This window comes from Ixodes scapularis, unplaced genomic scaffold, assembly GCF_016920785.2.
Source record: "Ixodes scapularis isolate PalLabHiFi unplaced genomic scaffold, ASM1692078v2 PGA_scaffold2__306_contigs__length_199485367, whole genome shotgun sequence".
Classification (NCBI taxonomy): domain Eukaryota; kingdom Metazoa; phylum Arthropoda; class Arachnida; order Ixodida; family Ixodidae; genus Ixodes; species Ixodes scapularis.
Window position 1 is genome coordinate 64992246 of NW_024609857.1, and position 25468 is coordinate 65017713.

General features: G+C 46.5%; 1 protein-coding gene across 1 annotated transcript; it reads right to left on the reverse strand.

The window, feature by feature from the left end:
* Positions 1-1042: 1042 nt before the first annotated feature.
* LOC8032709 lies at positions 1043-25354 on the reverse strand. The gene is made up of 8 exons (XM_040220680.2): positions 25234-25354; positions 20867-21090; positions 20082-20124; positions 16544-16616; positions 7502-7532; positions 3751-3953; positions 3265-3400; positions 1043-1269 (listed from the first exon to the last, which is right to left on the reverse strand). Exons 2-8 carry the CDS (start codon positions 21086-21088, stop codon positions 1144-1146), a joined length of 834 nt encoding a protein of 277 aa, XP_040076614.1. The 5' UTR covers positions 21089-21090; positions 25234-25354; the 3' UTR covers positions 1043-1143.
* Positions 25355-25468: the final 114 nt, after the last annotated feature.

The window sequence follows — 25468 nt, forward strand, 5'->3', positions numbered from 1 at the left end:
AAAAATTGCTGTCCTGGACAGAATGGTCCCAGTTGAATTTTGCGGGATTTCGCTTGTCCGTCGCGGACAACGTTGGTCACCGATGTGTAGACCGCTAGTGCTTCAAGCGAAGTGAGCATAAAAGAAATAAACATTTTTCGCACATCATATCAAACATTACTCATTTTAATGGTAATGTATTTTATTGAAACCATACTGCAGGCTGGATTGGTTAAGCGGGAGAGAAAGCATACTTATTACACGAATAGCGCATGCTTTTATTTTCACCATTCGTGCAGCTTCACACGCACTGAGCTTGCAAGATAAACACGTTATAATTAAAAAAAAAAAAAAAAAATACAGCAGCTATCTCCGACAACCACGTATCTTGCAAGAACCATTTCCTACAGCGTATGATGCACAAAACTTGCTACAATTAGTGAAAGATTACTTAAACTCTGAACACTCGAAGTAGCAATTTATACCTTGCAGTGCTGCGAGCGTGATTCACTGAACAGGAGTAATCATATTGCTGTCTGCATTGCTACGTACAGTACCTGCACGAGTCCCCACAAGGGCTGTCCAAACAAAGCACAACAAATGCTGCGAAAAAAAAAAAAAAAAAAAGAATGCTTGCGCGCTTTTTAATAAGCGTGAAAACTCCAGCACGCGCGTGTTTTCAGTGAGGACATTAACCATGAAAACACAACTTTCCTTCTAACCTCTTCGCCGTTCACACCTCCCCTTTCTTGTTTTTGGAGGTTGGGGACCGACAACAGAGGCGGCCTTGACCGCCAGCGGAGCGTTCGAGTGGCTGCCCGGACATATGCGGCGAGCAAACATCAAGCCCCTGTCCACGAACAAAAAATAACAACAAAAAAAGTCCTCAAAAGTAGCTTTGAGGTTTTTTGTTTTTTTAATTTTTAATAGGAGCAAAAGTTTAACTTTTGGCACAGAAAATGCCATGCACGCATCTGCTGTATCCTGGACAGCCCTTCAGAGTGGGACCATGGAATAACAACCCCAACTCTGCAACGACCAGTGCAAACAAACAATACCAGAAGAAATGCACAAAAGATTTTATGTGCTGTCAATAGGATAAAAAGAAACACAATACACACACATTCAATACGAGATAAAAAGAGGTTCACAGGTCGGGGAGCTTCAGGGACAATCGGCCTTTTCAATGTACTTTGTCAGAGCCTTTCGCAGCCTTCTGAGGTTTTGTGTTGCGTTCTTGCCCAGGCCCTCCAAGTCTATGCGCGAAACATCTGGGTCAATGTTGAGGACCTAGGGAAAGGAAAGAATAGTGGAAGGGCACTATAATCATGAGGCAGGCATAGTCAATTTTAAAAAGGCTTTCTGTCCAATGCGCAACTTTCTAATCCTCTGCTGTACACCGCAGCCTCCGCTATTTACGTCGCAATTTTTTTCAAGCCCCTTCGTCTCTATTTTTCGTTTCGAACTCACAGCGCCATCAGGCATTGCCGCAAGGTCGAACAAACAAGGAAAAATATTTGTTGAATTCGCAAAACAATCTCGCAAGGCAGAGCAATTGATTCCCTAATGGTCCCAACAAGGAAATGAGCTCACATATTTTGTGGATGCGATCTTTCCTACTCAAGACCAGTTCAGAGTGAAACTGTCTTCCCCCTTCCATCACCTCAACCGAAATTGCCTCATCCTTCGAGCTTTTCGAATCCTGCGTTTTGTTCATTTGTTCAGTTTCTGCTGTTCGAACATAGTGATGTGATTAGTCCAAGTGATTTTGGAGCACCTTTTGGAGCAGCGAAAAGTCCATTTTGGAGCAAACAAAAAGTACTTTCGGAGCATAAGCACGCATTTCATTTTTATTCTTACCAGTGCGAATATCATGTTAAGATTTGTGTTTAGGCCTACTTCGCCTTCCTCCTCCCGAGCAACCTTTTGATGGCATCAACAGCATGGCAGGTTTCATTGCATAGCCAGCAGTTTAAGTGTGCATAAAAGTACAAGGCACAGTAAAAAGATTCTGATTGATGAAGGGCAGTATAAACAGCTGTGCATGGTTATTTTAGGTACAAAATCAAACACAAACCAAACAGTATATAGTCTAGTGAAATAATGTTAGAATATAATAATTTCAAGCACACAAATTAATGTTTTTTCCTCAAACTCTGTAGGTTGTAAAAAAACTGCAGTTTTTAGTTTAGATAGAATACCAAGCATTTGTCATTTGATTATGAACATTAATGGCATTTCCTCATGAAAACAAAAAATCCGTGTGTAAACAATAAATATGCTTTATAAAAAAAATTCACGCTGAACATGTTTAGGTTATTTTCTTGCAACTGCCCCAAATAATTCAGTTTTAAATTTTTGTTTGCACGGATGGAACCTATATAAAGGTAATACCTAAAGGAGAGTTGACATGAAAAATAAACATATTGAGCAGTTAAATTTATAAAAAAGTTTCCTTGCCATACTCAAGTATCCTCGATGAATCTTCAATGTGATATTGCTGTATACTACTAGCTGCAGATGTTTTTTTGTTGTTTCTCTAGAAACCGTGTTACTTTTTACAGTGGGGCAGTGCATTCCCCTTAGCATGCAGGTGCACTACAGCGAAGCAAGATATGCAAAATTGTGACGCCTACTATGCGGTGACAAGCACACTCAACGACGCCAACTGTCCGGACAGAACCGACAAGCACGAGAAACATAGCGAAACTTCCGAGCACTCAATATTTGATACAAAGATCAAATTGAATTTAATGTTATTTAAGGCGATAATCTAAAGCTTTGGAAATTTGCACTAGCCTACCGAGACGATCCAGCCAAGTATTGGGTCCCGATTTATTATATTTTCGGTACTAAAAAAACAAAAACAAGCTTTGGCACAATGGTGGCACAAATTCCTCACATTTTGGCAAAATGCAGCAGGATGTAACAGGGTAAGTGTTTCGGCACAGCTCAGCGCAAATGGCGCAGCCACCACATCACCGTCGAATGCCATACTTTTTTTTTATGCATTTTCTCGCGGTCCCAAAGTGACAAAAATTGGTTCGCAGGAGCCAGTGTGGAGTGCTGCTAAGATGAATGCGACCCCGGCGGTCAATCTTAGAAAAGCCAATGAAAAACTAGGGGAAAACGCGAATGTCTTTGTGCGGTACAGAAAACCACGTCGGATACGTTGAATTTTTTTGTTTTTTCAACGGCAGATATTGAAAATTAAGTGCAAAAGTGACCAAGAAAGCTACTACTGCAATCCACCTCCCGTCCCGCGGAGACAGTTTTGGCACTCACCTTTCCGTTGCCGAGCGGAAGCGTAATGATTGGTTTGAGGGGGGCCATGTTCTCGTTCTGCACTGGGCTACCGGACAGGGACACCAGGACCTCCCCCGCCTTGGCACGGCGTGCGGTCGACGGGGTCCGTCCCCGCCTGGAACACGAGCGGCCCATGCATAAACTTTGGTCGCCGGACGCTCAAAGGGAGCAACGGAACGCCCCATCTTGTGCTCGCTGCCATGGGCAATTCCTCAACCATCGAAGTACCTCGAATGCATCTGCTGCACATATATCTTAACACTGATTGTGTTTTAGGACCGGCTTCTGTTTTAGGACCGGCTTCCTCGAGTGCCACGAAATGTTGAAACAGAAAATATGCCAATGCCACGGGTTGTCTTTATGCTAACAAAAATTCTATCGGAGTTGGCAGCGAGTTAGCGGCAAAGGGAGAAGGAAAGCAATGCCATTTCGCTGTCTCTATCTCGGGAAACCATCGGGACCCACCTGGTGTCAAACTTTGGTGTGATGACCATGCGGGACAGGGAGCGAGGGTTCCTGGAGGGGGTTCTGGACAGCCGGCTGCTCGAGCTCGACCCCTTGTGACCCCTCGGCCCGCCGTCCTCCACCTTCTTGGCACCCCGCTTGGCCCGGGGCTTGGCCTTCTGGCCAGAAGTCTTCTTGGGTACCCTCCCTCTACCCTTGGTTTGCTATGCGTACAACAGAGAAAGATACAAGTACAGTGATGGAAGCGGCATTTGAGCTTTTGTAGCGGGCAAAATGGTGGTCTGGAGCAACCACCGAAGCTTTCGGAGCAAATGCTAACATCTATTAGCACATTACTTGAAAATAAACTGTGCTGGTCACTGAATCAGTTGATCTTGGATAATGAATGAAAATTCCTCTCTTGAAAGGGTCACTAAGCGGTTCTGTATTTGAGAAAAAAAAAAAAACACTTCAATAGTCTTCAAACACAAAAATTTTATCTTTTGTAATACGAATGGATAGGATACAAACGGAACACAAAGCCTTTTTTTTTAGAAATAAGACTCAGGTCAGAGTAGTTTGCATTTATAATGATATGAAAAAGAATGGTTGAAGAATGAAGCATAGCACAACACTTCAATCGAGATGAAGCCTCTCTCCCCCTCCCCATTTCACTCGGTAGTTCATTTAGCCTCCAAGTATAATTCCTGTAAAATGGCAATAAAAACTAGCATATCCATTAAAACATTTATCAATAAAAATATGTACCCAAAAGTTATATGAACCTACCGAACTTCAGATTCCATAAATCTGTTGTGCTTCAGCGTCATTGAAACCAGAGTCGATTCAAAGTTTGCTACCCTTTCGGTTGACTGCTGCTCTGTGACTACCTTGACTACTGTATTTATTTAAATATAGACCCGCATCTTTTTCCCCCTTTTTCGGCCCATCTTTTTAAAATCAGAGGTCAACCTACAGTCAAAACCAAAGGTCAACCTGTAATAGTACAGAGCCTAATTTCCAAGCCAATTGCGCTAACCCAGGCGCTATCCCAAGTCAGCTGCTGCTCCTATAGCAGTTTGGTGCAAAACAGAGAAACTCGACACACGGGCACAGGTGTGAAACAGTGAAGGTTGAAATGAGCAGCACAAGTGCCAATGTACACTGTGGCCAAGGCACAGAGGCATGTGGCAGATATAATAATCAAGTGATATCATCAGGAGTAAAAGACCCTGGCTCTGTCATATCACATTTGCCATCATCCTACTATATTTTGCAAATTTTTCTCGTGACTTACAACTCCTGACTTTGCCGACCTCCTTTGGAAATTCGAACAATGACGGGACCAGCGCAGTTGACGACCAATCTCCAATCAATTCATCTTAAAGGGGGGGTGCAACGATTTCCGGACTTCGGTCAAAGATCTCTGGAAGTGCCCTCTGACACTTCTGAAGTAAAGAACAGAAAACCGATTTCGCCTGCGTGTCCTAGTTGTTGCGTAAAAAAAGAAGATAAATATTGGCATTTCGGGGACCCCTCAACTCACTCCCAGCCTTCAGGGTCACACCTGGTCCCCCTCCTAGTGACGTCATTCAGAGTGCCGTGTAGGTTCCCGTGTGCTATGTCGGAGGACGCTTCCTCTCCCTCTCTCTGCTGACATTAGCGGGTGTTATGCTGCAGCTTAGAGCCGAGCGAGGTCACGTAATCTTTTCGCCATAGTTCCTTCGGCTGCCACTTGGGGCTGCAGGTGGGGGAAAAGCTCGACATTTGCTTTGCGATTATGCAGCGGAATCGCGACAATTTTAATGAAGGAGGTGTTTTCTCTATCCTCCGGGACACGATAAACAATGTAAAAATGACGAGATGCAAATTCTTTTAATCATAAAATCGTTGCACCGCCCCTTTAAGTCAAACCATATGGTGAATAGACATTGCAAAATATGAGGGGCGCCCAAAAAGTTATCAGCCTGACCCAGAAAGAGGCGACGGAGGTGAAGGAACTTGTGTTACTTTTCGACATAGATGGCTTTGAGGTCTACACACTTGGCTGAACAATGTTACAGTGTCTCAATCCCCCTGGAAAAAGAATCTGAAGGGGGTCCACAGCATCATTGATGTCAACATCACCAATAAAAGCGAACAACAGAAAAATTTTTTTCAGCTGGGGGTAGGTGTGGAATTTTGATGGTCGCCTACGGAAAAGCCGCAGGAGTGGTGGTGGCCATCATGACAGCAGCGCGGTATGGGGGCGCATTGTCCTGGTGGAACAAACCCCACTTTCAGAGCATACTGCGACGTTTGGCCTTAATAGCAGCCCACAGGCAATGAATCAGGGTTGTGTAGTAGTGTGCGGTGATGCTGTGCCCTTGTTGAAGGTAATTGCTGAGCAGTGCACCTGAATCCCAAAAATCCGTGGCCATCACCTTAGCTGCTGATGGAACAGGCTGAGCCTTCTTCGGTGGTGGAGAGGAGGACTGTTTCATTGTTTAGACTGGACTTCATTGTCGGGTTGAAAATGGTGGACCCAGGTTTCATCCAGTCACAAATCGGGCATTGAAGCCAGCGGGATCTGACCTGAGCAGCTCTGGATTGTCCCTGGATGTTGTACAGTGGGCGAGGTTTTGGTTATACGAAAGCAATCTTGGAACCCATCTGGTGGAGACTTTGTGCATGTCAGGGTGCTGGGTCAAGATGTACTGAACCCTTGTTTTGGACGTGCCTATGACGTGTGCAATGGTTCGAAGCTTTACTCGGCGATCTGCCATTACCTCACCGAGCACACAGTCGAAGTTTTTTCTTGCGCTATCACTTCCGAAGGTCGGCCAAGGGGTGGGGCCGTCGTCGAGGCTCTCCCATCTTTGATTGAATTTCAAAACCCACTTCTTCACCATGCTGTAGGATAGGGCACCCTGTGCCTACGTCGCCACCACATCTTTATAGATGCCTGCCCAAGTTAGGTCCTTCAGAGACAAATATTCAATCACCGAACATGTCTTCACTTTCTCATTTTTAGCTTGGCAGCACAGAGTGCCACCTGCTGGCAGCTGCCACAGGAAAACCGTACTGTGTGCATGTGCCATTTTTGGTGTTGCCAATCTTAAGAAAAGCCGATGCGCTATAATAATGTTTTATGTCTGTGCTTGCCATTCTTCTGTGTCAGGCCGAGGAACTTTTGAGATGCCCCTCGTATGTATGAATGCTTTGTTCAAGCCTTGGCGCAGACGTGGTATAATTCTTAGCGAAAATGGCACTGTGGCACAAGATGTAGCAGACTACAGTTTGTGGTGCAATATGGCAGAAATGATGCAGCATTTTCATCCCCGCAGATGTGTAAGAGTCACACGAACGTCAATATTTGTGAAACCCTTTGCGCTTCTGCTTTCGCGTAGGGGACACCGAGAAAACTTGAATGCTTCTGAATCCCGTGGGGTGCTTTGGGCAACCCCTTCGGCACATTGCTCTGGTGCGGAGGCCATAAAACAAATTTGTTGTTTTGGGGCACTCTGGGGAAGCCCCAGCTTTTTGGGAACAAAGTTGGGGAGGCCATAAAACGCCAAGCACCTGCACGAACGGCCCACGATTTCCTGGTGTTATCCGAGCAGTTGATTACCTGTCTAGACCCTCTCAGCATATTTTATGCATCTCTCCAATCAGATGTTTCAAACTAGCACTTTTAAATTCTGCAATGTAACATTAATGGTAGTACCATTTTTTAATATGCTGTAGGTACAGATATAACAACTAAGCATTGCATAAAACAAAAATCGCATACCTTTATCATGGTGCTTGTTATGGGGTCAGAACTGGAAAGAGAAGTTACGATAACATCAACGGGGCATTGAAACATTCCAAAGCAAATGCGTACAAGATGTAGGCCCCCTAAGAAATAAAAATATATGAGTTATCTTTTGCTAAGATTGCTCAAAAGAACACGCATGCAGCTCTTCTCAACAATACACCGAATTTGCATACACGCTAAGTGCAAATTTCAGCTTCTTTGAATGCCAGTGATGTGATTGGTCTGGGCTGTTGGCACAAACACGCACTTCATTTTATTCATACCGCTGTGAGCATTATATGTTAAAATTTGCGTGTTGGCCTGTCGAACTAGAAAAAGGCTCAATTTTCATTCACACTTCTCTGCAACCTTGCGTTAGCATCAACTGCATGGCAGGTTTGATTCCTGCAAACACAGAATTAACTATTTAGTTGCACATAGCACTAGGCATGGCAACAAAATGCTGATTGAAGAATATTACAGATAGTTGTGAGTTGTTATTTTAGGTATGAAATCAGATGTAAACCAAGTATAGTATATTCCACAGAAACAATGTTAGAATAGAGTAATCTTGAGCATTTAACTTGATGTTTCATTCAAGTTCTAAAGGTTGTCATAAAAGCAAGATTCGTAATTCAGATTAAAAAAAAAATGTATGATTGGTTTGAGCATCAATGACATTTTATATGCAGGATTTCATGATAATAATCGGCAGGACTTAAAACAACCCAGCCCAACTCGTTAAGGTTATTCCCATATTTTCCATTCACTGCTTTACCTACTTTCGTATTAATTTACTTAATTGACTACCTCTAACAGATAAGCCCCATATTATAAAAGTGATAACATAAATGAGAGAGTCAAAATAAAAACAAACTCTTAGAGTGGTTCATATTAATTTTCTATCAAGTACCCTCGCTAAATCTCAAACTTAAAAGAAAAAAAAAAGATACTGTAGAATACCCCGCATCCACCCCCATCCTACACTAAGCGCCCATTCCCAAATTTGTAAGATCAGAGAAAATATGCACAGTACATTTAAAAGTAAAATTAATGACCAGACAAGCGCCCATCCCCCATTTTTTCGTGATCATCTTTAACCCTTGAGTGGGTGCTTGCCCGGTATTTTACGGTATACACTATATACATATTGCAAGAATATTGCCATCTATTATAAATAACAGCCAGTTTCATTCAGAAACATTTACTGCAGGGTTGAGTGCTACCTTAACACTCACCAATTTTTTTTTTTTTTTTTTTTAGGGAGGATGTGGGGTTTTAGAGCAATTTTCTTTTTAGTAAAGAATAGTTATATTATACACCGATATAACACATCTAGCACCTATTTCAAATATGCAATCAGATATTGAATATCTTTACAAGAACCCGAGTTATGGGAAATCGGTCTAATTAGATGGCCATAAAGTTCAGCGAAAACGCCCGCCCCCGAGAGATCGCCCATCCCGTTTTTCTGGCTAAATATCTAACAAAATTCCCAAACATTGCCCACCCCACCATTCGAGTGGGACGTGACGCGATGTCCGAGGGAAATCACATCAATTGCGCGATTTGCTGTACCGACACGTCAAGCGACTTACTAGCAGGTTCCCGCATTTATGTCCGCGATCTGCGCGCGCGAGTTGTTCCTGCGTGCATGCTGCACCATGAAATGCATATCTGCTGCGTCCACAATCTGCGGTATCTGTTCCCGTGACAAAGTTTGCGGCGGATTCCCGCGTATTGCGCGCGTGATGTCGATTCAATGCAAGGTGATCCCGCATATATATTGCATTGTGAACTACGATTCTGCTACGTTCGCTACCTGCGGTATTTGTTCTTGCAACATACGAGTTTGTGGCGGATTCCCGCGTTTTTTTTCCCCCCGTGATTTGTGCGGGCAATATGGGTTCCCATGACAGGAAAGTTTGTAGCAGGTCCCCCGTGTTTCTTACACCTTAAAAGTTGAATTTGTGGAGTCAGCAATTTGTGGTATTCGTACCCGGGTGATGAGAGTTTTCGGCAAGTTTCTGCGGGTACTTTGCACAGTGAAACGCAAATCTGCTGCGTCTGCAACCCGCGTCATCCTTTCCCGTGTCCCGTGACACAGAAGTTCGTAGCGAATTCCCACGTGTTTATCACATTGTGGAACGGAAATTTGTGGTGTCCACGATCTGCAGTATCAGTTCTCGCGTCACGTTGTTTGTTTATTATTAATGTTTGAAAAAGATTTGCTGGGGCATCAACAAAGATAGCCCGGCCCATGTTTTTCACCATTTATCTCCTCATTTTGGGTGGGCGTTGTTTCGGAACTTCACGTAGGTTATTTGTTACGGGTCGTCAGAGAAAAATTATTCTTAAATTATCAAAAATTTTAATGCAACTGCATTCACAGAGGTGCAATTTGTGCGGTGATGCTATTTTAGATCTCACCTGAGAAAGTCAGGTTACTAAAAAAATGACTAATTATAGTGTAAAAGACATGTTTTCTCGTTATTTAAGGATGTAATTAATTGAATAGTACCTTTAAGTTGGAAGACTATAAAAATACCATCACTGCACAGCTCCATTCCTCCCAATTAAAATGGCACCAAACATGCTAATATTTTCCAAGTCAAACTTCAGCAAACGCCTGTAAGGCATCGAAACTTCTGAAAAAAGTGTGAAAAGAGAAAAAAGCCCTTGAAGTATCTGTATTCCTACTGAATGTTCACAGAAAAATTAAGAGTTCATATGTTCTTTCATATTTGAAAATTAGATAGAGCAATAATACTTTGCACAGAGCTGGGTGGGTATGTTTAAACATCAGAAAAGCCATTTTTTCAAAAATGACTTTTCTCCAACTTTTTTACAATTTAAAGACCAGCCTCCCCACTTAAGCATAAAATGCTTTTTAACGTACTTTCCAAAAACGAAAATTCTGTCCATCCGTCCATACTTTTCTCGCTAAATTTAGTGGGGAAACTAAATTTGTGTTTAGGTCACGCAATGTTGTGGAAATGCAGTCATTTCCTCCCCTTGAGAGGCCCCGACGGGACCGCGGAGCGGGCCGCCAGACCCGCTCGTCCACCAGCACATATCCATTGGCGCCGAGAGGCGCAGCGCCATCTTGGAAGTCATGGATGAAGAAAGAATAAAACAATTAAAACAGGGACAACACAACCACATCTTTCAATGAAAGATGTGGTTGTGTTGTCCCTGCTTTAATTGTTTTATTCTTTCTTCATCCATGACTTAAACCAACACGCTCTTCTCCCAAGCATCTTGGAAGCTGTGCCCTCGTCCCTTCCTCCAATAGGGGACACGATTGTCCCTAACAACCGGGACCCCCGACGTCAAGGGTCTCCCGGGGAAGCGGGGAAGAGCAGGCGTCTCATGCCAACGCGGAGGCACTCTCTCGGTAGCCCTCGTAGCGGGCGATGGTACGTCGCGTCAGTGCATTGGTCGGCGAGTCTTTACTCGTCACTAGTACCTAGTGTGTACCATTGCTGATATTTATATTGGCTGCGCAAAAGGCGATTAAGCACTTTTGGTCACCCAGCACACTGAGGTACGTCCGACTTTGTTGTAAGAGCTACACTGTGCAGCAAAAGAAATAGACCCGCCGCAGCGGTTGATACGTGAGTAGGCTGCAGGGTGGGAGTTGCAACCCGGGGCTCTCTGCGAACTGAACTGGTAGTTGGGGTCCCACAACGTCACTTGACGTCGTATGAACCAATGTCACGTGGCCTATATGCCAGACTCTCTACAAGAAGCATCACTCACACGACACTGCAGAAAATGCCAGTGCGTTTTAAGACTAACAAACAAAGCCTTCAATCCAGAAGGCGTGGCCACAGCCAAAGTGAAATTTGGGAAGTCTGGCCAGCTGCAGCTGTACATGGCGGATACATTAGGACCACCACTCTTTGAGAGAGACTGGATCAACCATTTCAACCTTCTGGAGCTTTGTGATGTGCTGAACATGGACAACCGACCTCAACTAAAGAGGCAGGACCAGCTGGACAAGAAACTTGCAGAGTCTAAGGACTTTTTGATGACAGAATCTGAAAGCTCAAGGACTTCAAACTGAAGCTGCACTTGAAGAGCGATGCTCACCCCAAGTTCTGCCGCCCTCGTCAAGTCCCATATGCCTTGAACGAAAACTGACCGCTGAGCTAGACCGCCTGGAGTCTGAGATGTCTCGACAAAGGTCAACCACAGTGATTGGGCTACGCCCATTGTGCCAGTGGTGAAGCCAAATCAAACTGTCCGCATTTGCGGAGACTTCAAAAGCACGATCAATCCCCACCTTGTGGTGGACCAGTATCCGCTACCTCGCATTGAGGACATTTTTGCAAGGTTGTCCGGCAAAAGAAAATTTTCCAAGATTGATTTTCGACAAGCTTACCTTCAGGTGGAAGTGAATGAACAATCGAAGCAACTCCTAACTGTCAACACTGAGTAAGGACTGTACTGGTACAACAGGATGATCTTTGGAATATCACTTGCTCCAGCTGTCTGACAACGAACGATTGACCTGACCTCCAAGGAATTTCAATGTGTCATAGAACACAGGATGACATCTTGGTCACTGGCGAGTCCAAGACTCTGATTTACTGCGCTAAAAACTTGACTGAACGGGTTTGTACAAGAGTCAGGACGAAATCAGGGCTGTGGTGGAAGCTCCAATGCCCAAGTCCACAGCTGAACTGAGGTCGTTCCTCGGCCTTGTCAACTGCTATGGAAAGTTTATTCCCAACTGTGCTAACCTCCTTCGACCACTACATGTTCTCCTAGAAAAGTCGTCCATTTGGAAGTGGACCAAGGAGTGTGAGCTGGCATTCAAGCAAGCCAAGGAAATCGTAGCATCAGACACCGTGCCTGCCTACTATGACCCTAGGTTGGAGGTGGGTCTTGCCTGTGACGCAGGACACCAAGGACTGGGAGCTGTTTCTCACATGTGATGCCAGATGGAAGCGGAAGACCCATCGCATTTGCTTCATGTACACTGAAGACATCGAAGAATAGCTATTCACAAATAGACAAAGAGGCTCTAGCCGTCGTCTGGGGAATACAGAAATTCCATGCATACCTCTATGGAAGGCACTTCAAGCTGATCACATATCATCAACCACTCACACATCTATACACCAACTTAACTCTCCTATGTCACGCCATGGTGGTGGCGCGCCGGACGCACTTCCGGTCTGGGGCGGTGGGCAGAAGTCGCCGTGCCAGACATGCATTCCTGTGTTCCTTCGGAAGATGCGAGACAAAAAACCTGCCTTCTCGTCAAAATGCTGCGATGGGGGCTGTACCAAGAGAGTCTGGAAAGATTTGAAGATCAGTTTTCATGTGTTTTTGCCCCCTCCGTTCGTCCGAGAACGTGGATAGTAGCCGTGAAAAGGGCAAACCAGACGCTGTCGAACTACGATTGCGTGTGCGAGCAACACTTTGTGGTTGCCAGATGTATTTGCTTTGTTCCAGCATGAACGAGAGAAAACCGCCAAGTTGTCCGGACCACCCACGGGCTCAGTGCGTCTTCAAATTCACACGGCCGCCTGATCGTTCGAACTTTGCCTGCTCTTTCAAACTTGTCTGCTTTTTGTCGTCTGCTCGTTCAAACAAAAGCGGCCCGTAGACCAAACTTTGACGCGGGGATTGCAATAAGAAGTAATTGCAGGCCTGAAAAGACTTAAGTAGGCTTGGTGTAAACAGTAGATACAAGATGTTGATCATTGGTACCGGTGGCCATCACCGACTTGTTACGCTTGGTCTGTTCCCGCTTCTGATTTTCAGTATCGACGTCGATCATCGCCGCTACCTTCTACACTTTTGCAGCACGAGCGACCTCGTGACCGAAAATAGCTAGAAGAATATCATCCTGGTTTTGGCGTCCATTCTGCGGCGTCCATGCGAATGAATCGCCGCACGTCAAATTATTTACGAAAAGTTTAGCGGCGTAACGAGCCTTAATAATTTCGCTCAGGCGATTAAAGTGGTAAGACATTGCGATGACGACGTAGAATCGACAATTCCAACGCGAAAAAGAGTATGCAGACTCACACAGACGCCGACAACATGACATTCGAATGGTTTGTTGACGCGGGGCGCGGTGCTTCTTGCCCGTACTCCATTGCGCATGCGTTCGAACTGTCGTCTGCTCTTTCAAACTTGGCTGCTTTTTGTCGTCAGCTCATTCAAACGTCAGCGGCCCGTAAACAAAACGTTGACCCGGTAATTGCGATAAGAACTAAGTGCAGGCCTCAAAACACTTTTGAAGGTTGGTTTGGGTAAATAGGCTAAGTGTAAACAGATACTAGAAGATGTTGATCATTGTTACCAGTGGCCATCACCGACTTGTAATGCCCGATTCTACTTGCGGTTTTCAGTATCGACGTCCACCATCTCAGCTACGGTCCACGCTTTTGCAGTCCGTGCGACGTCGCGACTGAAAATAGCGAGCAGAATCTCATCGTGGGAGTCAGGCTTTAGCGCCCATTCTGCGGCGTCCACGTGAAATGAATCACCGCACGTCACATTATTCACGCAAAGTTTTGCCTCGTTAGTTTTTCTGAAGCCGCTCAAGTAGTCAGACATTGTTAGCAGGACGTAAAATCAATGATTCCAACGCGAAAAAGAGCACGGGGACTCCCACCGACGCCGACAACAACGCAATTCAATGGTTTGTTTATGGGCGACGGCAGGCTTCTTGCCCACCATCCACCGCGCATGCGCGGCGCCGGTGGCGTCCGCTAGGGGCGCTCCGGTTTGTTTGTAAACATGAGTTGGTGTATAGCCTGAGCAGCAGCATACCTGCAATGCAGGCAATGCGTATCCAGAGATACGCACTGTTTCTGGCTGGGTTCGACTACAAGATTAAATACCGAAGGTCTGAAGACAATGCAAATGCATACTCCATGTCACGTCTTCCCATACCTGCTGCGCCAGAGGGCAAGCCAGACGAAGCAGAACTCTTTCACATGCCCCAAGTGGAAACCCTTCTTGCGACTGCACAACGAGTCAGACAAGCAAGTCAACGCGACTGCATCCTGTCAAAAGTGCATTTCCACGTCGTGAACGGCTAGAGCACTTATGATCAAGATGACGAAAACCTGCCTTCTACCGACAAAGGCTGTACATCAGGAATAATCGTGTGTGGGATCAGGACAGTTATTCCAGTTAAGCTACGGGAACTCATCCTGCAGGACTTGCACACAGAAATCAAGGGACTGTGAAGATGAAGGCACCTGCACGTTCCTGTGTGGTGGCCTTCCATCGATGCCAACTTCGAAGCTATCACCAAAAAGTGCAGCGGATGCTCCCGACAAAGCAACATGTCTCCAAAGGCACCACTTTATCCTTGGGAGATTCCCAGTGGACCATGGCATCGTGTCCACTTGGACTTCGCAGGACCGTTCCTCGGCAAGATTTTCCTCATTGCAGTTCATTATTTCTCAAAATGGCCAGAAGTCTATGTCATGAGCTGTACAACTGTAGTACACACTGTCGACATCCTTCGCGACATGTCTGCATGGAGCGGATTTCCCGAACGTGTTGTCACTGACAATGGTCCCCAATTTTGGGGCCCATTGTCGACACACATTCAGTGTGCCATACCACCCGGCAACGAATGGACTTGCAGAAAGATATGTGCAATCCTTCAAGCACAGCATGGAGGGGGAAGGCTCAGCGAACAAAAAGCTGGCAAACTTCCTGTTGGCATATCGCACCACACCACATTGTACAACTGGTGAGGCACCTGCCAAACTGTTTTTCAGGAGTGACCTGCGAACTCGACCGACACTTCTGCGACCAGATCTGAACGCACAAATGTACTTGCAGACAAAACAAGATCCTGTTCAGAACAGACGACTGTGCTCGTCTTTAGAAGGAGACCCTGTGTCAGTGCGAGATTACTGCAGCCAAAGCAAGTGGGTGCCTGGAAAAGTTGTGAGGAGAACTGGCTCTTTTTCATAACAAGTAAAAGTCTGAGAAGCCACTTGGAATCGTCACATTGACCAGCTACGTAGTGGTCATTCCATCCACCAACACCAGCCAGAGCCGGAAGACGAAAAAGATGCTTGCCCAAGCCCAGGTTTGGAAGCGACAAATGACACGCCAGAGATTGTTGCATCTGCAAACTCCAAAACAAAAAAGCGGCACAAGTGGCACACCAGCTGTAGGCCATAGCAGTAGCACTGTAAGGGAGAAACATCAAGAAAATACGCCAAATGCTAGTCGTCCCCAACCACTGCGGCGACCTCCTCGCAGACTGGACCTTTAAATTTGTTGCAGAGGAATTCTTGTATTTAGCCTAAATGAACATTCAGGCGACAACCATGAGCAGGAGAACCCAAGAGAAGATGGCCGCCCTACTGTAACCACTGTAACCGTCCTATAACCATTCTCTTCATACCTTTACAAATAAATTCCAGTTATCAAACCTAACACACGGGTGCACTGCAGTGAAGAAAGGTAAGCAAAACCGCAATGCATACTTGGGCAGTTGTCACTTCACTGCGGTACACAAACGCACGGTGAGAAGCGCACTAGACAAAGCTAGCTAACCCACCAGAGCAGACTATGAACATAAAAAATATTGCAAAAATTTCGAGAACTCGCAGTGTTTGACAGCAAGAACAAATGAAACAGCGCGTGATTTGCGGCAATAATCGGAAGTTCAGAAAATTCGTAGAGGCCTACCGTAACTATCCGGACATGTAACAGAGCCTAAGCCGTTATATTTCTAGTATTAATAAAGTCAAATTAAGTTTTGGTGCAATGTTGCCACAAATTCCTCCCATTTTGGCTAAATATAGCAGGATATAGCTGGGTCAGCACTTTGGTGCAACAATCGCATCACTGACATGCATGTCAAGGGAAGAAAGTAAAAAAGTTGCGATTTTCCACACTTTTCCCAGACTTTCACGGTTTAGCCAAGTTTTTGGACAACTCTTTATCATGCTTGCTAGGACTCACCGAAAATCTGAGACTTACAAAGTTTGTAAACACCCCAAAAAACAAGCTGAAAAACGAAATAGATGTTGCACACACCTGAAATTGGAAGTGCTGGGGACAGTGCAGCCTGAGGAAGTGTCGGAGTCCGTGAATGCGTAGATGTCCGACTCTAAGAGAAGAGAGTCGAAACCAAATCCTATACATTAGCTTTTCTCTACAGCAAGTTCAAACGCTGCTCGCCAGTACGATGTGGCCTCTTCAGCCCAGGCAAGCCTGTTCCAGGGACATTTGTTAGAAAAAGCGGGCATCAGACGAGCGTGGCACAAGAATCTGGGGTTTTCTGGATCAGCAGCTAGGAGGGCCAGTGTGTCAAGAACACAGCGAACAAAAATATCCAAATGGAGCACGGGGCCACGTAGTTAATATAAATGCAACGACGGAAGCGGCAATTGATTTTCTGTAACAGGATTTGTAGCAGGCAAAATATTGATTTGGAACAGTCACTGACACTTTTGGAGCTGATGCCAACATCTGTTTGCTTACCACTTGAAAATGAAAAAGTAATGATTGCCACTTGAAAAAAAAAAGTAATGATTACCACTTGAAAATGAAAAGTAATGAAAGTAATGAAAAAGTAACCTTCTTAGAAATAAGGCCCAGGCCAAAGCAAATTCTGTTTACAATTACCTAGTATTCAAAAAATTTTGTAAAATAAAGCACGGAGCAACATTTCAGTTGAGATAAAGCCTTGCCCCCCTCTCCTCTTCTGTGCTCGATGGCGTATTTAGCCTGTAAATATAATTCCCATAAGTGCCAGCAAAAATTAGCATAACCGCCAAGACGTTCATCAATAAAAATATGTCCTCCCAAGTTCTCTGAGCCTACAAAGCTCAAGAATTCTATATAATAAATTGCAAAATCAACCACCCAAGAATATTATGAAAACATACAGCAATGCTTTAAAAAGTAGGCCTGCGTTCTCGTGGCGATGGAGCCAGAGCGATTGATTGCGGCACGGGAATTGACCTCATTTATTCAAATATAGACCCGCATTTGCCCCATTTCTCAACTAGCTTTTATAAATTAAAGGTCAGCGTAGAGTCAAGACTAAGGAAGGTCGACCTGCAATAGTACTGAGCATAATTGTCGAGCCAATCGCCACCCCAGGCACTCTCCCATGTCGGCCGCTGCTCCTAGCACTCTGGTACAAAGCGGTGAAGCTCGACGCACGCGTGCCGGTGTGAGATGGTAAAAATCTATGCGAGCGGCAGAAGGGCCATGGTACATTGTAGACATGGGATGGAGGCATGTGGCAGACATGATAGCCAAGTGATCTCATCAGGAGTAAAAGGCCCTGGTTCTGTCCTGCTACAATAGCCGCCATCCCACTACTCTGCACATTCTTCTTGAAATTTAGCTCCTGACATCACCAACATCGTCTGAAAAATCGGATGATGTCGAGGCCAGCGCGGTTCACGAGCAGTCCCTATACTTTGTACCACCTTAAGTCGATGCGCAGCCGACGACACCAGCCAATGGAACCAATTAAACAGCGTCAAAAGCGCAGCATCGTGACATTCATCATCTCTCTGAACGAGTTCTTTGATTGGCTAAACCAAACAAGCGCAGGTCCGTGACTTGAGCTTTTAGTGTGTGTGTTGGGGGTTGTGTGTGTTTGAGCCTTCGACTGCGCTCTTACCTAAGATGGAAGAAATTACACGGAAGGTAAGGACACTGTAGAATAGACCTTTGTACAGTTTTCCTCTTCTACTTCTCTCAATGTTAGGATTAAACAAAACCTAAATATTTTCGTTTTTTTTCCTTTGTTTAAGCCCACATTGGCGCTGATGTGGTGCAATTCTAAGCAAAAATGGTATTTTGGCGCAACATGTAGCAGACTTTTATTTGTGGCTCAATTTGTCACAAATGGCGTAGCACTTCCATTGCTGGTAATGCACCCAGAACAGTTATAGTCTGCAACAGGTTAACAACCCCAGTAGAAGCTGCGCCTCTCGCACGCACTTGTCACCTTCTGCCAGGCTTTAGCTGCACAGCTGAAGTGCATTATCAGAGGCAGAAAGCTCGCACCGAAGGTGGAGCACCTGCAGAGTTCTTAAAGGGCTCATGCAAAGCAAATAGATATGCCCATACTTAATTTTAACAAAATGGATGAGACCTCCAAGATCCTAAATCCAAAATATTGTGGCGAAACATTGCGCCCACATTCTATAAACCGTTCTTCAAAATCGTGCTTCTTGGGGTGCCTGGAACGACCATGCATTACTTGGCCAGCTTGAGCAACAAAATGTCACAAGAATACCTGTGTAAGGTTGAGGATCTACTGTACTTTGTGTTCCAATAATAAAAAGTAAGTTATGAAAATATTGAGGAATTTACTGGCGTTCTAAAACTAATTCTCCGGTACTACAGTCTAAGCCCGTTACAACAGATTTTGATTTTGACCAAGATTTCGGTCTGTTGTAAGAGAAGTATGTTGTACGCAGATATGGAGTTGAGTGAATGGTATGTAGAAGAAAACCAACCAAACTTCACAAATCGGTATGTTTTATCCAAATGACTGTTGTAAGCAAGCCTGTTGTAATGAGTTTAAACTGTATATCACATGATTGCCGGTAAGTTTCGTTTTCAAACACAGATTTCTGTCGTCCAGCAACCATAGCAACGTTGCGTCCTGCCATGTACTGGTCGCTGTGCATTTTTTGCGCGCGAAAGGTTTAGGTTGTGGTGTGTGCTCGGCATCATTGGCATGTGTAGTGCGCGAGCTCCAGCACTTGCCATGCTGATCGTGTGCGTTGCGAGACAGTGCAGCACAAGGTATGATAGAGTAAACGACATTTGGTTTCATAAGTTGCCGGACGGATGCGGTAACAAGTGGAAGACAGTGCTGCGTCAGTCCACTTTTCCCCGTGTTCCTTCTAAAATTTTTTTTTCCCCCACATAGCTAGCGGAATGTCCCGAAAACCAGTGGCGCAATCTATGAAAATGCTCGAGTCCCCCAGTTTATTGAGTTATGCTATATGAATTGCCCAAAGGAAAACGCGACCGAGTGCCACTGTCGCATTCGAAGCTCGTTGTCGAGCCAGCAAAAGCGGAGCTCGGCAAAGTGCAAGGTTACCGGCGAAAACTATTTCTCGAAGCGTCCGCAACCTGCAACTATGGTACCTGGAATGCGTCTCCGACCGGTGCGTTTACCGCACCCCACAAAAGTGGTCTTGGTCTCCGCCCAACGATGTCGCGGAAGTGTCATCTCATCGCCGGCTGCCACCCTGGCAATGTCTCGGCAGCAGCGGTGGGTGCGACAGACGCCCGCCCTGCTGCAGGTCGCTCACGAGTGCGACTGCCCACAGAAGCTTCGGCAATCAGATGTCGGGACGCCGCAGTGACGGCGATGCTCACACTTTTGGCCGGAGCTATGACGCCCGATTGCCAGGACCGCGACGCCCGACGGCACGACACTCTCGCATTTGCGACATCACTTGTTGGCACTTCGGGAACACTTTCGGCATGTAGACAGGACGCCAAACAAACTAGTCGCTTTCTAGGCACCATGACGCAACCAAAAGGCAACTGAAGAGGCGCCGTTTCGGACATTTGTCACATCTCGGCGGCTTACCTTTTTCGCCCATAACCTCCAGGAAGTTCTTGTCCAAAAGTCCCTGGAAAATCGAAAAGGCACTTGCAGTCGCCGCATAGGACGGATTCACGAAACAAATTTTCAATCCTGGCAAGCATTACGTCGGCCACGTTGACGGACGACTTCCTTCGTTACCTCTTTTAGAACTTTCAGCGAAGACAGTCAGTTGTCAAGAGCATGTCTTAGGCAGCGGACTACACCAGTGTGGCAAGTGGCTCCGTTGACGCCAGTCGAATTTAGGAGTTTTACGTGCCAAACCAACGAAGGGCATCCAGCACGCCCCAGCTGGAGACTGAGAATTATGGTCTTCGGCCGGGGCGTGCAAACCGAAATGTTGGTTATGCGGCTCCTTCTTTGCAAAAAGCCTCCGTCAGACTGCGGGCACCTCGGCCAGGATTCAAACCAGCCGACTGGGGATTCGTAAGCCACCACCGAGGCGGATGCTCGATTTCACCCGAGTCTGTCCGTAGCTGATGCTATGACTCAAAGGAGCCTACCAAGCTAGCCAAAAAGTGCTTCGTCACAGCGCTCATTGTCCTTGTGGGGTTGCCATCGTCCGGAAGAACCAACCACACAATGAACAAATGGCAGGATTATGGCGCATTCATTCCGAGTGACTGGATGGGTCGGTGTTAGCAAGTGCACAAGGGCGACGAGTATTGCGACGACGCGCTTTAAGTGCCGCTTGATTGGCTTTACCATACTGTAGCGTCGGCCGTGGTCGGACTTAAAATGGAGTATGGCGACGAACAGCCTCAGCTTACAGTGTGCTCGAAGTCCAGAATGATTTCGTTGATGTATGTGGTGGACTTCTCGCAGATGGCCTGCGCGTCGGAGTGCATCGTTTCAAAGGCGGCTACGATGCCCACTTCAACGTCCCGCAGCCGCGCCTCCATCAACTCCAGCATGGTCCGGCGGACGGCTGCCTGGGTGGGAGCCACGCTGGAACGGGACTTGCGCAGTACCACCGGCTTGGTGCAAGGCATCTCTGCAATCGAGACATAAAAACACCGTTGCACTCGCACTACGATGCCCAGGACACGGCAAATGCCACGCACAAAAAGAAGGTGCATGCGGTTCTCAAAATACTAATAAGTTGCGGTGCGCATGCAAGTTTTCGGCGACGCCATTAACCGTGCAAACAGCACGGCTAGCCCCATAGCCGTCGTCTCCTCCCTTCCTTGTTCTAGGAGATTGGGGACCAACAACGGTGGTGGCCTCGACGACAACCAGTACAGCGTGCAAGTGCCCGTCCGGACCCACGCGCGATCGGCATGCTCCAGACCCCTGTCCGAGGACAAAAACAAAAAATGACTTCCCCCGGCAGAAAAATAAAAAATGTCCCAAAGTGCATTGGAATTGGAGGAAAACCTTCACTTCCGGTACAGCAAATGCTGTGACTGCAGAAAGAGTGTTCCGTTTGGACGGCCCTTGATGTGAGTCTATGACCGGTGCTCGCTATGCTCTCAAAAATGGTAGCTCGTATTCCGCTAGACGACTTCATAAACGTGTCATGCCCTTGCCTGTCGCGGCGGTTGCGCAGCGGCAGAGGTGGATGAGGCAGACACCTGTTCTGCTGAGGGTCGCTCTGCAGTTACGGTCGATGGAAACCTAGGGGGACGAGAGTGGAGGTGCCGCAACGACGGCGGCCCTCACATCCGCTCGCTTTTTCTGTCGGCGTTTTTACGACCGATTGCCAGGATCCTGACAACCAAAAGCATGACAGAGACCCCCAATTGAAAAGGGCGTGTATCTCACTCAACCCATGGGGAGCGCTTGCAATTTCATGGTGGACGCCTGCTGCGGAAATTGGTTGCAACTGCACGAGCGCTGCATTTTTGCGTGGCAAGGAGGACAGCAGGCTGAAAGGCAGACATTTGCGGACGATCAACATTTTCGGCACCTCCTCGCAGCTCACATTGCAAGCGTGGACCATAAACCACGTGGGCCCAATCAAGCAGTTGGGAACATTCTGTAATACAGGCTCTCGGCATGACACACCGGCTCCTTGGATGGAATTTGTTGTCACTTCAGAACCACCTTTAATGCATGGCCAGGGTAAATCTAGGACGGTAAAGGCACCAGTCAAAGACTCATTTCAGGCACCACACTGTAACCAAGAATTCTACTGCTGATTCTTGGGCGAGTTGGTATTGTACGTGAGAAAACATGATTGCGCTTAAAGACACGAACAAAGGAAGAACAGACACCACAGAGAGCTTACTTTCGACTGATTTATTCCAAGAGCCTCAACTTAGATACACACTGCGTCACCGCACCGCATCTCAACTAATCCGTGGCTCCGCCACGAACCACAAATACACTATCTCTTTCTTCTAAGACCATTAAAGCCACGCTGATACAGCACGTGCCGGAACTATTGATGGCGTCCACCTCAATAGTTCCGGCACGTGCTGTTTCAGCGTGGCTTCAATAGACCCTTTCAGAAATTCAGTGCCATCTGGTGGTTCGTAAAGCAGTTTAGGTTTTGCCCTATCAATGGCGGAAATGAACTTGTATCGGCACCGTCACTTTCGCAAGTCGACGGCACGCGAGGAATTGTTCAGTGTGAGTTCTTTCTCGATCACTTTCAGGTCGATGGTGACCAAGAACGTGCATTCAGAACAAAGCTCCCACCCACTGAGATGCCTCGAGAAAATTCTATACACCAAAGTGCTTTAAAGCCGATTGTGTGCCACGACAGATTGACTGAATCTGAGCAATTAGAAATAAGCGCTTACGTAGCTCTTGTGTTCCAGCCCTACTTCGCTTCGTACTGACCCCCGAACGTACAGGCCTCGCAATATCCGCTTAGGAGCATCTTCAACGTCTTCCTTTATCAGTCACTAGAAGGCCACCATTCGTATGGCACAGATGCCGTTCCACACATGATGATAGTGATCAAAGTGGCCAGACTGAATTTCGGAAAGGGTCTATTGACTTGGCAGAAAAAGAGATAGTGTACTTGCTTGTCTGTGGTGGGGCCACGGATTGGTTGAGATGTGGTGCAGTGACGCAGTGTGTATCTACGTTGAGGCTCTTGGATTAATCGGTTGAAAGTTAGTGCTCTGTGGTGCGTGTTCTTCCTCTGTCCTTGTCTTAAAGCGCAATCATGTATTCTCAAGAATTCTATTTTGGCACGGATGTTTGAGCGGCTCTTGTAGGCATTGCAGGATTCCTATTTCCCTCTGGTAGGCCTGCCCACTGGAGCACATCGCAGAAGCACAGTAGAAGCTCGCCGTCAGCTGGAGCTTAATGGCCACAGACTCGCCTTGCCCCCGCCCCCAACTTGCCCCCACCAGACAAAGTCTATGGCGACCTGATAGCACTACATGACTAGTCAGGTTGCCACAGGAGGGGTATTAACTGGCTGACATAGCCGAGTCCATGGCACCAGACTTCCTTTGATGTAAAAAAGAATTACATCAATATTACTGTCTGCCGAGGGGTCATAAGAAACTGAACTGTCAACAAACTGGCGGGAGCCCCCCACGCAGGCGAAGATAGTCTTCTTCGGTTAATTTTATGGCTGTGGCTAGGGTTCTGTCTAGATGGAACAATAGTCATCACTAGAGTCCCGTCGGTATGGAACCAATAACCACCACTAGAGTCCCGTCCAGACGGAAAGTTAGCAAACCCTATGAAGTTCCGTCCAGACAGAACTATAGCCACCGCAAGAGTTCCGTCCAGATGGAGGAGAAATGCGCCACTGAAGCTCCATCCAGCATACACAAGTATCGATCCCTGCACTCCACCCCTGACCAATTTCCAGAGAAATAACTTTAATGTAGTCTTTTTTTAAGTCATATGCACTAGTTGCAACAATCCTATAACATTTCAACTGCTTCCGGAAAGTTTGTCCAACCTCTGCAAACCAAGCATCTCTGGCCTCTATTACCTCATACATCCATAAAAAATCTCCCATGAAGCTTTCTTCTATTTTTAGGGCGGAGCTGTTAAGGGCTAGCTTCCCCAGGATCGCGTCTGCCGGATTAGAAATGGTAACACCGAACTCTGGACAGCTACCGCCATCTATGAGCTATGGCGGCAACCTGTCTTCAAAAAAAAGAAGAGAGAGAGTGGAACGAGCAGCGACTTGCGCAGGAGCGCGAATGGTTCCGCAACCACCGCGAAGCCGCTATCGCCTAAAGTTCCACTGTGTCGAGCACTTCAGATTCCCTTGCGAAAGAGCAGATGCTCGCCTGGAAAGCCAACGCCGAGAACAGAAGCTACAGCTCCACTGCTCTTCCTTCCTCACCAGGGTGAAAAGGCTGAAAGTTTTCTTTTTGAAGAGTTTGTAGTTACTGGGAGCCAGACAAAGCTTTATTTAGGAATGGCAACCATTGTAAGGCAAGACCTGAGGCTGGGTGCATTGTCATAATGAAGGAGCATTCCCTGTCTCAACTTCCAGGACCTTTCTCCTTGACTGCAGCGCATAATTGTGCTATTAGGTTCTCATAGTAAGAACCTGGTATCGTGGATCCACTTTTGTAAATAGTCACACGAAAAAGCACCATGGCATCCCAAAAAGCTGACCGGGAGCTTGTTATTGTTACTCTAGCATGGACAAAAAGGAACACTGGGCCCTCCGGGCAGAACTCTACTGGGATCTCCGGGCAGAACCAATGGGACTCTACGGGGCTTGCTGCCGTTCCGTCTGGACGAAACTCTGCCGGACCTGCTATCGTTTTGTCTGGACGGAACTCTGCCGGGCCTGCTACCGTTCCGTCTGGACGGTACTCTAGACACTAATTTAATTTATTCACCTACCTAGATTATGCCAGAATCGACTGAAACTCCAGACTGAGCTGAAGGCTAACCTGCAGAAAGCAGAGTATGTGTGCAAGAAAGCACTGCCCAAGCTAGCGCGCGAGGGGAGTGGCGCGTCAAGTCCCAAGTGCTTGCGCGCCCCAGGCATGGCAGGCTTCTTTGAACACAACCTAGACTTTTTTTCTCGCACGCCCGCCCAGGAGTTCCAAAATGTGGGAAAGAGCACGCGTGTTTTCAAAATCGGACACGACGAACGCAGAAGGGACAACACACGACCGCAACAGAGACGTTGTGTGTTGCCCTTTTTCGTCCGTCGTCTCCGGCTTCGCAATATCTGCATCTCGCCTGCTTACTTACTTACTTATATTTTCTGGGAGAGAAGCCGCCGAAGTAGCAACGAGCACGACGACCACCGAACAAATTTTTGAAACGCGCGACGGAAAGTACTTCGGGCTTTGATTGGATTGGATTCTGCTCCATGTAGCCCTTAGCAACGGATCGTCTGCATTGGGGCGCTAGTTTAGGGCTAATAAACATTTTTTTATCTGCGTTGAGCTTTAAATAAAAAATATAATAAAAATTTATTCACTTTATGT

What these genes read in the sequence shown, in the direction of transcription:
- LOC8032709 (XM_040220680.2), bottom strand. Translation starts at nt 21,088, where the DNA reads ATGCCTTGCACCAAGCCGGTGGTACTGCGCAAGTCCCGTTCCAGCGTG. An exon ending in TTCTGGACTTCGAGCACACT is followed by an intron (nt 20,125 to 20,866) that starts GTAAGCTGAGGC and finishes TCGATTTTCCAG; the next exon opens with GGACTTTTGGACAAGAACTT. An exon ending in TTCCGCTCGGCAACGGAAAG is followed by an intron (nt 1,270 to 3,264) that starts GTGAGTGCCAAA and finishes TCCTTTCCCTAG; the next exon opens with GTCCTCAACATTGACCCAGA.